The 19,338-nt window shown below is 37.6% G+C and overlaps 1 protein-coding gene across 1 annotated transcript in view; it reads right to left on the reverse strand.

Annotated features, from left to right (window-relative positions):
• Window positions 1–3,461: 3,461 nt before the first annotated feature.
• The window catches only part of LOC137653415 (nuclear exosome regulator NRDE2-like), a 162,823-nt gene continuing 146,946 nt past the window's right edge, over window positions 3,462–19,338 (reverse strand). The window contains exons 9-10 of the mRNA XM_068386781.1: window positions 10,900–11,075; window positions 3,462–10,307 (exon numbers count right to left, since the gene is read on the reverse strand). Of these exons, the coding sequence (XP_068242882.1) occupies window positions 9,900–10,307; window positions 10,900–11,075 (584 nt within the window). The 3' untranslated portion in view covers window positions 3,462–9,899. The remainder of the gene's footprint in view (window positions 10,308–10,899; window positions 11,076–19,338) is intronic.

Raw genomic sequence — 19,338 nt, forward strand, 5'->3', positions numbered from 1 at the left:
CCAGGTCCGATGATGACCAACAAATCTTCGAGCGTCTCATGGCAAGGCGGCGGGGAGAGTCTACAAGACTTGAGAAGTCGCCCTGGGCAGAGGCAGGAACTCCCAAGCCGAGAACTTCTCCCGTGGCATACCAGACGCTCGATCTAGAAGAGAGTTTAGCTGGGGGAAAGGCAAATGCTGTCTTCCCTAAACTCTTCTTGGACTCTAACCAGTCTCCTATCAGCCGCAAAGCTCTCTTAGACGAGCGTGCGAGGACGAGTCTAGTAAAGGCAGGTGCGGCAGAAGGCATGCCTAATACAAACTCTGACGGCGGAGAACGAGGAGCCACAGAAACAAACTGGTCAGGAAACAACTCTTTGAAAATAGCCAAGACTTTTCTAAAGTCCAAAGATGGTTGAGTTGACTTAGGCTCGTCCAGTTCTGATTGTTGATCGTCTTGTTGTTCAGCAACATCATCATCAGAAAGTTCCTCATCTGAAAACTGATGAGGAAACGGCAACGGAGTGGGCAACGTCTGGTTCGCTGAGTCCGGTCGCACTGGTGCATGCGTGACGGAGCCGGACGCAACGTCATGGAACTGCTGCACAGTCTGTGAACTGTCAATAACCATGGGAGCGCGAGGACGCACAGCGTCTACCCGAGACTGTCTAGACCGACTGGGTTGAGCAGTGGAAACCACACCGGGTTGCGGAGGTTGACGCACCGCGTCAAAACAAGTCACCTCTGATGGTTGTTGAACGTCCTGAACGTCAACAACCACCTCCGTGCGTCGCTTAACGTCAACGTGCGGCTGGCAACCCACACTGGATCGCATCGGTGGAGGAACCACCTCAACTGGTAGACGCGAGAAGGTTACCTCAGCGTCAACAGGACGCACAACCGATCGCTTGGAAGGTTGTTGGCTAGAAGGTACGGCAGCAACCTTCTCCGCATGAAAGTCCTGCATCAAAGACGTAAGCTTGGACTGCATGTCTTGCAGCAAAGCCCATTTAGGGTCTACGGGAGCAGGTGCGGCGACAGACGGTGTTAGTGACTGAAGCGGTACCGCTTTGCCTCTCTTAGGCGGTGAGCAGTCATCAGATGACGGCAACGAGTCCGAACTGACCCAGTGGCTACAACCGGGACGTTGGACTTGTCCTGAAGGGACCGATTTACGTTTTAAAGGTCGTGAGACCTTGGTCCAAAGTTTCTTACGAGAAACACCTTCAGACGACGAGGTATAAATGGGCTCTCTCGTCTTACGTAGGTAGGGGTGATCTTGGGGAGATACGCCTGATACCATGGAGGGAACGTCTGTTCGCTGATTAAAGCCTCTCGAACCCATGCGTCGTGCGACATTGCTTCTCCCCTGGACTTGGGAGCTTGCAAGAGGTCCCGGACTAGGAGGACGACAGGCACGAACAGACGAACCCTCAAGCGCAACACTGTTCACAACACTTTCACTTGGCACTTTATCACTTCCCACTGCACTTTGGCACTTAAGCTCCTTAACATCCGCCATGAGTTGATTGCGGTCACTTGCAAGGGACTCAACTCTCTCCCCCAGGGCATGGATGGCACGCATCATGTCAGCCATCGATGGTTCCTGAGTGCTAGGAGGGGGGTTAGGAACAACCACTACAGGGGAAGGAATAGGTTGTGGGGCATGAGGAGAGGAAACATCAATAGACCTAGAAGAACTTCTCCTAATTCTATCTCTCTCTAGCCTGCGTGTGTACTTTTCAAATTCGATAAAATCGAATTCCGAAAGGCCCACGCACTCCTCACACCGATCTTCCAATTGACAGGTTTTACCCCGACAATTGGAACAAACAGTGTGAGGATCGATAGAAGCCTTCGGAAGACGCCTAGAACAGTCCCTAGCATTGCATTTTCTAAATTTGGGAACTTGTGAAGGGTCAGCCATTTTGAATTGTTCAAGGGAAAAATCCAAAAAACGATCTAAGTCATCAACAATGAATCCGATACAAAAAAGAGTTCAAGGATTTATTTGAAGAAAAACCCTGCACAGCGAAAGCTCAAAACCAGAATATAGTACTTCACCAAAGATGATGTGAAAAACTCCAGTTAGCAACAGCGAGTAAAGTACGTCTTTTCGACACGTCGACAGAGAGAAAATTGAGTCTTTGTTTACATAGAGCTTGGTATCTGGCCGACAGATGGCGCTGATGGGCACACCCGCAACCTGTATAGCGATCGCTGGCGAGTTTTTTTGTACAGTTTTTGTCTGTCGAGCAACAGAGTTGCAGCTATATATTCACCGGCTAAGTTAAATATTTAAAACTGTCATTATCATACAAATACTGTTCAGTATTAACAACCATTATGTCCAAGACCAAGGATGCACAAGCTGAAAGTTCTAATGGTAGGACAAAGAGGAATGACACCTGTACTGTAGAGTGGAAATACAAAGTGTATTAGGAAGGAAAATAGTAACCAGTTAGGGATTAGCTTGCGTAACTATCACAATAGTTCCTCATAATTCAGATATGAAAAAATCATTCAAAATACCTTTACCTACACAAATCCCAGCCATCAATAACATAACAGATATGGAGCAAGAAGAGTTGAAGAAATCATTCCAGAGCTTATTCTAGAGATTTAGAACCTCTTTGGTGATCTAGGAATGTGTAATTTCACAACATTAAAGCAAGTGCATTTATGAGAGCTGAAGAGAAGTTCCTTGGAATTTTACATAAACTCACCAAGGAAAGTGAATACTTGCCCCAGCAGACCTCTGATGTGGAAGCAATTATATTGACAGATTTGTATACAAATGGAATAATTACAAATTTAGGGTTTAAAATCAGCAAATCATGGCAAAAACAAAAAAATTCTCATGAATAAAACATGCTTTCTAGTTTTTAACTTATACTTAATATAATGCCACAAGGAATTCTTTGTTCGTGTATGACATTCAACCATACGTAATAGTGGAAGAAACAAGTGGTGTTAAAACTGGTCCTGAAAATGGTCAACAAATTTTGCATATTCCTCAGTACTTTGGATCTGATGTTTTTGCTATGATTAATGCACAGATCAATCAACAAAGTTTAAATGTTCTTAAATATTTCAATACTGAATTATGATTCATAAGAGCTATTTCTCTTTTGAAGTGAAAACATCAAGATGTCCAAATAAGAACGGATCTTATAAAACTGGAAAAGTGTAAACAGATATGAGCACCTCTGTTGTAACAGATTTATTTTTTTTATATTTTTAAAGCCTTTGGGATGCCAAAATGCTAGAATTTCCAGAGACAACATATGAAGAAAAATTAACGCTCCAAACAAAAGACAACCATGCTAACTCTTGGGCATAATGCATCAAAATATATTGGGGAGTCAGAGATTGAAAATTTTTTCTCTTCTTTTTAAGGTTAAAATCTATTCAGTTAGTTATTTCTGGAGGATTGCACAAAAACAAAACAGTTTTTACTATCATGATTAAAGAATGAAAAATTGTTTAAGTCTTAATAACCCATTTATTTCAGAAAAGTGAGGTGAAGACACAATCATCTTTCTTTTATGCAATACCCATATGTAAATAAATTAGTCTTCAAACATAAACCTATTAAATGACACTACCATTTTGTTATCATAAAAAATTAAATTAGTTGTTACTCTGGTTTGGGTTAACTGTAATAAAGAGTATGTACATATATTGCTTGCTAGTACCTTTGAGCTGATATTATTACATTACAATTATATTCAGTAGACTATGCAACCAGTGCCAAACCTGCAAACACTGCATTTAGGATCGCAATATTTCTTCACAGATTACTTTCTGAAAAATTTTTTTCAAATGACTTACGTGAAAGAGTTCAACTTATCTTGATATAAAAATTTATCAAAACTTTTATATCATACATTGTTTGATTTCCCAACTCTGCTAAAGTTAAATCTTCATATCACATTAGAATATTCAAAGCGTTTCCATGATAATTTTCAAATTAACATTTCTTTTTACTAATGACAGTCACTGAGGAATATGATATCCAAACAATATTCAAAGAAAATATTTCATGTTTAATGTAATATTATAGTTTAAGGTAAAATGTATTTAGTCTGAAAGATAATAAATAATAGATAGCTCTCCTAAATGCAGCACGTAATTTTTTTTTCCAGAATTAAAGAAAATGTGAAATAGGCAGAAATTCCTCATTCAAGAAACAGTATACTGAAGAAAGCATAAGATTAATGATAAAAACATGTTACACAATAGCAAACCAGTCCACTCAAAAAACATTTATAATCCTTTTCATAAATTTCAGTATATATTTCTGAATTTGATCAACCTTTCTGCAACAGACAAGAATCATTTAGTAATTGTCATTGAGTGCCATTTGTTTCTGGTCTTAGAAAATGAAAATACAAGTATTAAAGTCTTTTATAGACACAACCATTTTCTTAAGCTAAACAGAGCACATATTCTTAAAAAAAAAAGAATAAAAATGGCTTTATATTCAAATCCCAATACAATACCCCAAATTATAAAATATGCAAACACTAAATGTATTATAAAATAAACCACGCTGAGCTAAATGTTGATTAGATAAATAATCATTGTGTAAGATAAGTTAAAAAATCAAATTTTCAAAACTTATAATTTCAATACTTCTCACTATTCATTATGATTAACCTTCTAAAAGATACACTTGGGAATATCAAGCATAATAAAGACTGCGAGAGATTCATTGAAATAATTCTAATCCTTTTATTGATTATTTTCATGACAGAGTAATGTGGCTCTTTACATGTTAAAGTCCTCAAGTGTGTGAATCAGGTGTCATGAAAATTTCTGAAAAAATAATTTTCACTAATTTTATAAACAGTTAATAACATGGCCAAAACAATTAATACTAGTAATATTTTGTCAATTTCCAATTACAGTACATAATAATCCAATAATCCTTCTCATACAGCAAATTTCTACATTGTACTATAAACTGTATAAAAAATGGAAAAAAATATAAGTGAGATGAATTATATTTTCTTATCGCCAGTAAGAAATGCAGAAGATATCAGCATATCGCTTTGCTTTTGATTTATGTGCGATTTACTTGTTTAGTCACAAACTACCTTTACACTACCAGCATTACCATCTTAACACAATGCTTTCTAGCAGAAACTTAAGAAGTTATAAAAAACACTTGATCCACCCCTTACATAAAAAAAGTCAAATCAATCATCTCATCTTTCTATACTCATCTGATGTTTATATTGCTCCTCTCTGGAAGCTTGCTAATATTGACCTTTACAGTTCTTTAAGAAAAAATAAAAATTTCCCATTTTCTTTCTTTCCAATATTGAGACAATCTAGCAGATACAGACAATAATGTCTTTTCCAGTCTTGAAGTCAAAACTAATCCGTATTACCTTTACATCACTAGTCAGTTGGGAGGGTGGGCAAGTCTTCCTAAGTTTCAGAGGTAATAACCAAATCATCTGCTCATAGCAATTCCCACAACTTTATTTTGGATCTCTTCACTCGCCACATTCACGACACACAAATAAAAATAGGCTTACTGCTGACCGCTGGAGCAATACAACACAAACATCAAAGGTTTTCCCCACCAGCTGTTATTACTTTAGTCCTTTGTACACCATCTCTACTATTCTAACTTCTCCCAGATTTTCCTCTTCGCGCACCAAAACATCACATCTCTTGGTATTCTATCAAGAGCCTCCTCCAGATTTACAAAAGAACAGAAGAGATTCTGGTTTCCCTCTAACCTACTCTTTATGTCAGATCAACATACATCAGTTCCGACTCCGTGTTGCTCTCCTTTAATATAGAAAGAAAATTATCCAAGTTACATGGTTTTACCCCCCTTATGTCGGTTTATAAGTAATATATATCACTTAAGTACGTACTAAGCTATATAGTGCTGTAATTCACATCGAAACTTATCAAATGTATCTGGTTTTTATGAAATAACAGATGGTTGTAATTCATTTTTTGTGTTCATCATGTTTATGTGTAATATACAAGTCCTTTATAGGTCAATAGTTCGACCTACGTCAGAAACTGACTTACGGCTGGTCTTTTATAACTAAATAACGACTTAGGGCTGTATTGAAATAACAAATTTCCTTACCAAAAAATCTTTTTTTTTTTTTGCAATGTACCTCCCCTGAGTTTATATTGCTGATTCTCCCACTGATGAAGGTGGGTCAGCAAAGGAATGAGACAGGTCATTAACAGACCTAAAATATCAAACTTATTTAATACTCACTTGGAAAAGCAGCATGCTATAAGCCCAAGGACTTCAACAGTATGTATTCCTAAAGTTTGTAATAACTTGATTCACCAGATTGTGTTCTAAATACTTCTTTATTACCATCATTTATTTATGCAATTTACCCAACATTGTTTCCAAATAAAAAATCTAATCCAAAGATCTATCCAAATTTACTCAATAAAAAAAAATTATTTGACATCAGCAGCTACTATAGCATCTAAAACCCAGTAATTTTGCTAAGCAACCCAGGTTTCTTTACGATAATGCTTCGTGAATTCCAACTTGGTACACCACTGAACTGCTGCTAAAACCCTTTTTGAAGTAATATTTCTTCAAACATTAAGAGGTGTAATTGTGCTTCTAAATTATAAACTCTAACATTCTTGTTATCTGACTTGGATCCAATTTTTTTTGAGCTCCTGTGAGAAAAATCTTGACAAAAAAGGAAATCACATATTTTGGACAGGGGACAATTTGAACTCCTAATCCCACTAAACAAAAATGAAGCCACCACAGCCATCCTGCTGTTCTAAGAGACATGTTGCGTAATGGCGGACGGTGGAAAGTCCAGATTTGACCAGTCTTGTCACAAGATATCTGGCTTCCATGCTAAAGGATCAAGAACTGGTGAACAAAATTTCTCTAAATATTTGTTTGCAACGATCTGGTCATACTCACCTATTAAAAATCTCTAGACATACTGAACTGACAGATGCAAAGAGCATTGATTGGAAGAATCTCAATTTTCCTGCCTCACTGATATGCTATGATGTTTGGTTTTCCTGGGATAAATCTGCTATCTAATAAAGAGATTATAACCTTGTTCTTTCTTGTTTTTGGATATAAGCTAATGTTTCTGTATTGTCTGAAAACACTACCAAGCATTTTCTTAAAATTTATTACCCTCAATTCCTGATTTTGAAGGACCTTGAATGTTCAAAGTTCAAGGCAACTGATATTAAGAGGTGATTCCTGCACCATCCATTTCCCTGACAGGTGGATAAGATCTAGTGTTTTGCCACCCTTCCTGAAACAAGATCACTTCCATTTGAAATGTGATCCATAGGTAGATCCCTCTCAAGTTTTAAAAGAACTATTTCAAATCATCTTTCCTGTTCTACAGGAATTACACATTTTGTCAATTATATAGCTATAGAGGTTAATCTTCATTGCTTTCTTCATGAAGTGGATTGTTATAACAACTCTAAAGTTATGGTCACTGGAAACATGATGCAACTGTTCAGTCACCTTTACTCCATGGAAATCACATGACATACCATGCCATTCATGTATGAAACAAGTGATTACTTATGAGTGTTATTTCTGTGAGTGGAGGGATATTAGGACCTGGGCTACCTTCTTAGTCTTCTGGCTCAAGATCTGGTGGTCTAATAGAGCAGACTAGGTTTTAGAAATGTGAAGAACCGAAGTAAATATAAAATGTGAGGCTCTAAAAGGGGATCATGACTCTGTTATACCCTGTACACTATCAGAGCCCTCACCAAACGCTACACTAGAACCACTTGGCAAAACTCAAGTTAGATAGGATACGAAACGGAGCAGGTTAAGTGAGACTTTCTGAATTACCTGAAGACTCACAGGCATTCCGAGATTGCACAATTAAAAGCTAAAGATGACATGAGCTTTTGAAGCTCATCACTATCAAAACTAGGCTAGTTAATGGCTAAAGTGGCATTACTGTCATCATCCATGCTATAAATAACTAACCTTGTCTTCTCCAGATTTACATTTACAATAAAAGCTAGTTTACTTTTACATTTGGAAATTTTAATTTCTTCACCAATCCTCTGAAAATGTTTTCCCATAAGAGGAACAGTATGGCCTTTGCATTCCTCTCAAAGATTATCTGAATCACAATATTGCCACCTGCACGAGAAACAAGGAGAATGTGAATCATGAAGGGGCAGAAAAATTCCCTTGAACATTCTATATAGTAATTACTAATAAATCTGGAAGACATGCCTTCCAATCACTCATAACCAAAAAACACTTATAATCTAAAGAATTTATAATGGAGTCAAGTTGACTTGTTAAAGCAAGAGACTGTAAGCAAATTTGGTAAGGCCTACCCATGCCATGGTTATTGCCATTAGTCACTAATGTGTCTCCATACTATTCTAGAGGCTTAAGACTATTGAAAGGTAAGAAAACAGGAACTTTTTAGTTTTAGGGGGCTAAAAGTCAATATAAACAAGCTTCAAGAGAGAAGTAGTATAAACTTCAGAAGCGATTTACTGTATAGAAAAAAAACTCAAGAGAATCTCATCAGAAATTCAAATATTCTCTTACATTTTATGTAAAGTTATCTGTTAATTCTATGGTGGCATAGGCAACACAAATATGTTTCTTATTCATTGAATCTATACTTACTCTCTTGTCTTTTTTCAATAGTGTTAAGCAATTATTGTTTACACTTCTTCAAGCGCTAATAACCACCACACCAAAAATTTACAATATCATAAGATTGATATTTCTCATTTAAGGTTTTATTCTCCATCACATGTGTTGAAACTAAAATTGAAACAAATTCTTTCTGTGTATGAGATGGGCAAATTATTTTTTTAATAACAATTCTGAGTGAAAAGAAACACCTATAATTAAATTGCAACACTGTGAAAGTTACTTTTTGTCTGGTGCTCTTTACAATAAAATTACATATCTATGTCTAGCCTTCACAAAATGAAAATCCCACAAAAATAAGTGCAAAATACAGATTCCGTAACTTTTTTCCCATGGATATCATCATAACCTTATAAAGAAACTTAAAGGTAAAATTCTCAGCATCACCAAAGACCCATTACACCAATGTTTCTGCTTATCATCCTTTGACTCTACATTAGTATATGAAAGATTAAAAGGCTCCTCTTCATCTTTTACACTACTGAGCTTAAACCTATAGGAAGTTTAAATTTTCATGTTATTAACCCTTTTACCCCCAAAGGACGCACTGGTACGTTTCACAAAACCCATCCCTTTACCCCCATGGACGTACCGGTACGTCCTTGCAAAAAAATGCTATAAAAATTAGTTTTTTATATTTTTTGATAATTTTTTGAGAAAATTCAGGCATTTTCCAAGAGAATGAGACCAACCTGACCTCTCTATGACAAAAATTAAGGCTATTAGAGCAATTTGAATAAAATATACTGCAAAATGTGCTTGGAAAAAAATAACCCCCTGGGGGTTAAGGGTGGGAAATTTCCAAATACTCCGGGGGTAAAAGGGTTATTTACAAATTTATTTCATCAACTTCATATGAATATGAACTGAATCATAATTATATCATCCCTGTTGCTTCATTAATTTACTGTACCTTCAAATTCACAGTTTTTTGGGTGGAGAAAGAGAACAGTGACAAAAGATATAATAACAAAAATAATCATAATTTCCCCAATTTTCCAGAGCAAGAGAAATGAAAAATAATAGTCCTTCAAATATGAAGCTTTTATATGGAAATGATTCTCCAAAAACATAACCTTAAAACTAAAAGTTATAAATTCAAGCATTCTTTTGATTGTACACTAAACTTGCGGAGAATATTGAAGTGAATCTTCACTGCATAAGTGATCTTTGGTAATGATAAATTGATGACCATACCTTACAATATCTGCACACCTATGTGTCTTGGTGAATTTCAAATATCAAGAATGACATCCAAGTTTGACTCAACTTCTTTTGGTATAACCCCTTCCTTTTCCAAAACTGACACAACTTCTTTTGGGACATCCATCACAGCCGAGGCTGACCCAACTTCTTTTGAGGCCTTAGTCTCTTCTTCTGCCGTGATCGACTCGACTTTCTTTGAGGCATCATTCTCGTCTTTCAAGTCAGACCCAATTTCTTTATGAGCTTCCATTTCATCCTCAGAGTCTGACCCAACTTCTTTAGGGGAATCCATCCCATCTTCCAAGTCCAGTTCAATTTCTGTGAGAACTTGTAGTTCCTCCAGAGGAAGTCTAACTCTGATACCTTTCTCCCCAAGTAACTTCACAATCTCTTTCAGCATTTCTGGGACCCAGCGTACACAGTCTAAATACACACTCTGTTGAAAATTCATATAAACAAGGTACTTTATTCATCTAAATTTGCTCAACTGACTAAAATTTATATTCAAAAGCACAAGAGAAAGAAAAGCAGGTTAACATAGTCTTTATGATTACGATATTAAGTGAGCGTAATTGTGTATACTGTACATCATTACTCATATTCCACTAAAAAGATTTCTGTGATGCTCTTCAAGAAGAAATTTGCTTGTAAATTTCTTGAAATGAGTTTATATTAACTACTTTACTGGATGAAAAAATCAGCTTGAATGTGAAATTTTATGCCTTCAATTTTAAATGTATGCAAAGAACAAAACAAAAACAAAGAATATCATACACCAAGTTATCATAAATTTTCTTACTGAATATTCATTAAATATGGTATTTATCAGTGATAGCATCACATAAATTTGTATTAAATAAAAGTCTTTTGAAAGTACCAAAGCAAGCAAATAAAAATATACTGGTTTTCTATTTTACTCATCAATACACGTACTTGAATAAGAATAATAAAGCACATGCAGATCACTGCATTATAAAAAAAAAAAAAAAAACTGAAGATAAACTTTATATGTAAATACAATAAAATACCTTAACACCAGGACATGATGATAATGCCCTGTAAGCAAGTTGTTTGATACCAGCAGGTCTTGTAGATGCAATTAAAGCTAAGTATATTCTCCATAAAAGAGGGCAATGCCTGCCTGGAAGGCAACTCACTCCTTGTTCAAGTGCTCTTTCCAATCGATGACCACTGCTCAATAGACCTGTCAAAACCCGGTAATATACAGTACTGTACTTCAATCTTAATAATGGAAACTGCAAAAAGTATTGAAGGTAATTACATATTCTCTAAAATCCCAGAATACCATGACTACAGAATTATATAAGCTTACAGAGGTAAGATACGGTAAGGATTATTACCAATTGAGAACTTTTTTTGAATGAGACAGAATATCCTTTCTTTAAAAGCAAATCTCCATGACATTAAACAATTCTTGAAATACAAAGAAAAATATATTCTACACCAACATTTGAAAAGTGACAGCATTTTAGCTAAAAACCAAGATACTGCTGCATGCAAAAATGAAATACCTGATGTACATAACTTTTTCTTAACCAAACAACTATCTTTAATTAGGAAATAATTTGCAAGAACATTATTCAAGACATCCTGTACAAAGTGAATATCGAGGATTGATTTTTCTATTTATTTTGTGTATAATTTAAGATTCATTTTGGTTTGCGAAATCTTCAGAAGACAAGAGAGAGAAAGCCATCGACCAAAAGTAGTAGTATGTGTAATTGATGTTTGTAACAAGTAAGACTGTTGGAATATGTTGCTTACATTTTCTTGTTAGATAGATTAGGACAGTAATGAAAGTCATGAGTGATTGCTTTTATTTATACTTGGACAACAGAAGGAGACCATTTTGAATGTTTTTATATTTAACTATTACATTCTAGGAAGTGCATTTATTTATTATCAATAAACATCATTTTATCTTTGTTTGGTGTGGTTGTGAATGATAGAATTGGTTATTCATATCTATTCTTAATATAGAGTGAGTGATAGTTTAGTTGGCTACGAATGTTTGTATTTCTTTATTATCTATTTATAAATCATACTTACTCCTTTCCTAAAAAAAGTTTTACACTGATTTGACTGTGAATGGAATACAATTTGAAGTACAGTATTTGATTTTGGTGAGTGAAGAAATTGCAAGATTGGATTGTTCTTAAATAGATAGATGATGATGAAGACAATAAACTGGCCCGGATACAGAACGTGTAATATAATGCCCTGCCTTACTGACTGACTGGAGTTTATCGTCGGCCCACAGAACTGTGGCGAAAGTGACATTTAGACCTTCCTGTCTATTGTACGGGCGAAAATGTTTGTGTGCACACCCACACACACACACACACATATATATATATATATATATATATATATATATATATATATATATATATATATATATATATATTTTATTTATATATATATATATATATATATATATATATATATATATATATATATATATATATATATATATATATATATATACAGTACAGTATACATTATGATATCAGTGTATGCTACCCGTCAAAAATGACAGCTAAATGTTTTAGAAAGATATGCACCCATACACACAAGTAATCCCCTCTCATCAAGGTATGACTACTCCCTCTACCACTACCAAAGGGATGGGGAGGGCTCAGCATGACTGACAATAAATAAATAAATAAACTAATATAAATATAAATACATACATACATCCATACACACACACACATATATATATATATATATATATATATATATATATATATATATATATATATATATATATATATATATATATATATATATATATATATATATATATATTCAGGAATTTGCTATTTATTATATAGGGAAGAGTTCATCTGATGTTTTGTTAGTTTATGGTGACTTGATTTTGTATGTTTTAGTTTTAACTATTATTGGTTTTTAATGTTATTAGTTTTAGTACACATTAAGAAATACTCTATAGTTTTAAGGATTATAGAGTTTAAATGTTCTTAAAATATTTTATTTCAATTGTTCATTACTTCTCTTATACTTTATTTCCTTGTTTCCTTTCCTTACTGGGCTACCCTTTTTTCTTGGAGCCTTTGGGCTTATAGCATCCTGCTTTTCCAATTAGGGTTGTAGCCTATCTAGTAGTAGTAATAATAATAATAATAATAATAATAATAATAATATAGTAGGACGGACCATGTAACTGGCTGATTGTCTTTGCAGAAGACAGAGGTAACAGAAAAACTGTCTTCAAGGTCAAGTTATGGTATGATGACTGGCTAAGCGGTTCATAAAGAGCTCCTTTTAGGGCTCATACTACGTGAAATATGTCCCAAGGAGGAGGTCTGACTTCTGATTGAGGGCAAGTATGCTCGAAACTTCGTATGAGGAGAGACGATTCTGTTGAGGAGGAAATGTCACACTAAAGGCAAGGTCTGAAGGCCGAACGGTAGCCTTTCACTGACAAGAGTGAGCAGAGTTTTTCCTCCCTGAGGTACAGTAAGAACTTCACTATCACTGGGATAGTGACACTGACAGGAGCGATACCTCTTTCACAACATTAAAGGGTAGTTTGTTAACAGTACTACGTAAAGGGAAGGTTTTATAAGTCTGAATATACATGTTATAACCTATCATAATTTTTTTGTTTATTACATTTAAAACAACTCTCTCTCTCTCTCTCTCTCTCTCTCTCTCTCTCTCTCTCTCTCTCTCTCTCTCTCTCTCTCTCTCTCTCTCTCTCTCTCGTAAATTATCATTCGGTCATTAGCGATAGTTTGTTATTGTTGATTAAACACAAAAAAAAAAAAAAAAAAAATTTTCCTGCTTTGCTACGTATGTAGGATTTTATATAGATACGGTAAATAATATTTGTAATAACATATTTACTAAAAGCTTTTAATATCATTATTTATCACTTTCATCATGCGCGTTTAATGCCTTCGTTTGTTTATTACGATCGAAGATGGAGCGTACAGTAAACGAATGGAAGGTTTCCGTTTCAGGCGGCGTCATAAAGAAAAACATTATATAAATGGCATTCATTTCATTTATTTGGAAGTCCTAAGAAAAATTAAGTAAAACATTGGTAATAACAAAATCAACATATAATCAATATAATCGATGCAAAAACTAACCTATACACAGATGTGTAAATGCGTTTGTTTCTTCATTATGATCAGAGATAAACGTAAACAAAACATTGGTTGTCATTTTTTATCGTGCTTTTTGGCGTGTTTAGGAAACGCATGATATACAATCGCCTTTAATATTTGTGCCTGTTTTAGTTTAGGGTACTGTAGTACATGCATTAAGTGTTCTGTACATTAAAGGGTAGTTTGTTAACAGTATTACGTAAAGGGAAGGTTTTAAAAGTCTGAATATACATGTTGAATAAATACGTAAATATGGTGTCCCTACTTCGCGGATTTTCACCTATCGCGGTCGGGTTTGGAACCTATCAACCGCGATAAACGAGGGTTCACTGTATTGTTACTAATGCGGGTGTGAGTAGTTACACCTTGCTTAGAAGTCTTATGGCTGGTTTCAGCTGTTGCCGAAATATATCTCCACTGTAAAGAGCGGAATGGTTTGTATATACAGTAGTGCCAGAACAACAATCAGTCAGCTGACGAAATCGAACCTATGGTATTATGTATTGTGATTTTTTTTTAACAGAATTACAATTTTTTTTTTTTTCAAAAAGAAATCTCTTTAAACATAGCACAAGATAAAAACATGAAATATTTCCCTGCTCTAATTTCCATTCCTCTTCAATGTGAAAAATTCACAGCAGTCAGAAAGAAAAAAAAAAAGTTTAGCAGATCTGATTAATTTACGAACTATCTGAATGAGGAAGGGAAACTTCATTTCCAGCTGGGTGCGTGGTGCTCATGTTAACAAATCAAAATTTTAAGTTATTATAATTGAACACATTTCATATCATCATGTGATAGAAATTCTATAAAGCTTTCTTTTAAAAAAGTGCAAATTTTTAAATTACAAAATAAGTAACTTACCGATTACCGTAAATTCTATATATATATTCTAATTTCCTTATCTTTCTTCATTAAAATAAAAATTCTTCTTATAGAAATTATTCAAGCATATGATAATCAAAAGGGATTTTGACGTAGGAAAAATCTATTTCTGGGCGAGGGACCTGTGCCGCCCAGTGAATAAGCTCCTATTAGCACTTATTCTTAGGTAAATTACTGCTAAATATACCAGAGAAAAAATGTAAAGGAGTGCTAGGTTAACTAGCTCGCTCACCTATTGGTGTCGGTATAAAATTGGGCGTATAATCCAGAGGTCCCGCACTATTTAGATTCATTCACGACAAAGACCCCAAGAGGAGAGCCGTTCAACCTCACTCGGCACCACCAACTCTGCATCCGCTCAGAACCCAACTCCTTAGCACCCAAAGTTTGGGGACTCCAAGGGAGAGGAGCTGGGAGGGTTCACTGGGCGGCACAGGTCCCTCGCCCAGAAATAGATTTTTCCTACGTCAAAATCCCTTTTCTGGGCTTGAACCTGTGCCGGCCAGTGAATATATACAAGAGAAATGTCACCAAACTTGCAAAATAAAGGAAAAACATAAACATAAGGAAAATACAAGTTACTTTAATCAGAGATGAGTGCCAAAAACAGCTATAAGGGTATCTTAAAAAGAACATAAATCCACTTGGTAGAACAATTGACAAAAAGGTAAGGTATAATAATGCCGTGAGTGATGATATATACAGATACTCAGAGGTCAAAAATTTACAAATATAGTAATAGTAATCAGGTGCAAAACCAACGAATACAAATAGGGTATAAATGAGGCAGGTAAGGGGGAGAGATAAAATGACAAAGAATTAATATGTGAGTTACCTGGGGGTAACTACGCTCCCTGCAGCTACTGTAGGAAATTTAAGGGCTTCCAAATGTTTAAGATAGTGTTTCTTGAACACTGACGGTGACTTCCACCCTGTATACCTGGAAAGATCCGTAAAATTCATGTGGTGAAAAAAGTTCACCGAAGTAGCAACCGCTCTGATATCATGTGCAAGAGGAAAAGAGTCAGGGCTAGCTTGTTTAATAAAATACAAAATCTGTTGCCTGATCCCTTTAATGGTAATGGTACCGCCTTGTTCTCTAACGAATAGAGGCCCCGAGGAGTTAGAGGAGGTCCGGGATAAATAAGACCTAAGAGTAGTAACAGGGCACAGAGACGGATCTTGCGTGAGGGGAACAATTTTCCAGGAGGACCATCTGTTCTGAGGGTCTTCGTTCTTAGCTAAAAAGAATTTGTTAGGTGAAAGAAGGACCTCTCCCGAAGGAAGGAACTCAATATGACCCGGGTCTCTTGATAAAGCTGCCAGTTCAGAAATTCTTGCCCCGGAAGCCAAACTCACCAGGAAAAGTGTTTTCCTGAGAAGGGGAATGTAATCACAAGAACTGTTAATGGTATCAGAAGCCAATTTGAGCACATCATTCAGGAACCAGGTAACCGGGGTAGGACGAGTAACCAGTTTCAGTCTGGCACAGGCTTTCGGAATTGAAGCTAACAAAGAGTCGGTTAAGTCTATGTTAAAACCCACTAGGAAGATCTTTTTCAAGGCAGATTTAATAGTGGTGATGGTATTGGCTGCCAGACCTGATTCTAATAAAGTCCTAAAGAAAGTGACTGTAAGGTTCAAGTTCATACAGTGTACGTCTGAGTCTATCAAAAATTTTGCCAACTTTTTAACCGCAGAATCATATTGGCGGATGGTGGAATCCCGTTTATCTGATTCTAAGAACAGGGTGTTTTGAGGATCGATATTGGCACCATGCATGGCCGCAAACTTCATGAAGTCCATAAAGTTAGGGCGCTCTGAATGTTTGAGAAAGTGTACACAACGCGTGTTTGTACTATCTGAGACAGAACCGGATTGGGTATCGGGTGAGGATGTAGTCTCAACTCTCGCAGGAGAGGGTACCAATTGCTCTTGGGCCAGTTGGGTGCGACCAAGGCTACTCGTCCCTTGAAGGATCTCAGCTTGTCTAGGACTTTCAGTAAAAGATTCACCGGGGGAAAGAGATAAATCCTTTCCCAGATGTCCCAATTCTGTGACATGGCGTCTGTGGCGTAGGCCTGAGGGTCTAGATTGGGAGCCACATATACTCTCAATTTGTGGTTGGACTCCGTGGCGAAGAGGTCCACTTGGAGACCCGGAACCCGAGAGAGAATCCACCGGAATGACTTTAGATCGAGTGACCATTCCGATTCTAGAGGGGAGGTCCGGGACAAGGCGTCTGCCATTACGTTACGGACTCCCGCCAGGTGGACAGCTGAAAGATGCCAACGGTTCGAGGCTGCTAGGGAGAATATGGCTACTAGAACATGGTTCAGAGGCCCTGATTTTGATCCGCCTCTGTTGAGGCAGCGGACCACCACTTCGCTGTCGAGAACCAGACGAAGGTGTTGTCTCTTGGGTGGAGCGAGACGTTTCAGGGTTAGAAGAACTGCCATGGCCTCCAGCACATTGATGTGAAATTGGCGGAATAAGGGAGACCAAAGACCTTGAACTTTCCTGAGCTGAGAATAGCCTCCCCAACCTGATAGGGATGCGTCCGTGTGAATGATTAGCTTCGGAGGCGGAAATCGAAGGGGAACTGACTTTGACAGATTGTTGGCCCTTGTCCAAGGTAGAAGTCTTTCCCGGAGAATGGGAGGAAGGCGGACTTTCCTGTCCCGGAGCTTCCGATTCGCCCTCGAACGCCAGACACGATTGATATCTTTCAATTTTGCCTTCAGAAGTAGATCCGTCACTGAAGCAAATTGAAGGGACCCTAGGATCCTCTCTTAGAGTCGTCTGGAACTTACTTTGTCTTTGAGAAAGCGTTTGGTGTTCATTGCAATCTCTAACCTCTTGGGTTTGGGAAGACACAGAGTATGAGATATAAGATCCCATTGCAGGCCGAGCCATTGGAACTTTGAATTCGGAAGAAGACGGGACTTCTTGAAGTTGATCTGGAAGCCTAGAGATTGAAGGTATTGGATGACTCTGTGAGTGGCTTTTGGGCAATTTTGGGAGGTGTCTGACCAAATGAGCCAGTCGTCCAGATAGGCTACTACTTGAATCCCTTGATTTCTGAGTTCCTGAACAGCAACTTCTGCTAACTTTGTGAAGATCCTTGGGGCGATGTTGAGCCCGAAAGGCATCACCTTGAAGGAGTAATTTTTGTCCCCTAGGCGGAAGCCTAGATACGGACGGAAGTGTCTCGCTATCGGGACGTGATAATAGGCGTCTGTAAGATCGATAGAGGTAGTGACGGCCCCACGGGGAAGTAAGGTCCGCACCTGCGAGACGGTAAGCATTCGAAACTTGTCGCATTGAATGGACAAGTTGAGAAGGGATAGGTCTAGAATCACTCTTCTCTTGTCCGAATCCTTCTTCGGGACACTGAACAGCCGACCCTGAAACTTCAGGTGTTTCGTTTCTTGTATGGCGTTCTTTTGTAACAGGTCCTGGACAAATTCGACTAGGTCCGGAGTGGAATGTTGATGAAATCTGTTCGGAGGAGGAGGTCCTTGAATCCAACTCCACCCCAGTCCCTTGGAGATGATACTGAAAGCCCAGGGACTGAACCTCCATTTGTTGCGGAAGGCATAAAGCCTCCCCCCTACCCGCTGCACCTCAGTATTGGCTTGAGGAGTTGCCTCCACGTCCGCCTCGGAAGTTCTTTCCCTTGCGAAAGAATCTACCTCTACCTCTGTTCTGGTTTGAACCACGGTGGTAGCCACTACCTCTGTTATAACTCTGGGAAGAGCCTTGAGCCTCATAAGACTGGTTAAAGGCTGGAGAGGTGGTGGAGGCACCGGGAAGCTGGCTCTTAGGGAGCAGAACGGTGACATAGTCGTCCGATGAAGGAGCCTGAGAGGTGGAAGGCTGTGCAGGAGCAGCAGGAGATGGAGGAAGAGGCTGACGGAAAACGGACGAACTACTCTGCTGTTGCCGGAACTGGGTGGAGGTATACGGGCGGAGCTTCTTCCTACCCCGGGCTTGGTAATTTGCGGGATCATATTTCCGCTTAGGAGTCAAACCCCAACGGGCTTTAAGGCTCTGATTAACTCTAGTAGCCTCTGCCAAGACTTCCTCCACAAGATCCTCAGGGAAAAGATTTGAACCCCAGCAAGAGGACCGGATAAGTTTATTAGGCTCGTGCCTAATAGTCGCCTCAGCCAGGACGTGTTTGCGGCACCTACGTTTAGCAATAGCAAAGTCATATAAATCGAAATATAACGACTGCAAAGTAGCCTTATTGAGAGACTTAAAGATACTCTCAGTATCATAAGTTAAGGCTATCGACTCCGTAGACGTGGCCAAGTTCAAAGTTCGACCAACACGTAGGCGGGAATCATACTCCTGTTTAATAAGGGTTTCCGGGAGACGGGGAAGCCGTTCACTAAACATAACTGAAGCACAGTCCGC

Source organism: Palaemon carinicauda, chromosome 14 (assembly GCF_036898095.1).
Source record: "Palaemon carinicauda isolate YSFRI2023 chromosome 14, ASM3689809v2, whole genome shotgun sequence".
Taxonomy (NCBI): Eukaryota; Metazoa; Arthropoda; class Malacostraca; order Decapoda; family Palaemonidae; genus Palaemon; species Palaemon carinicauda.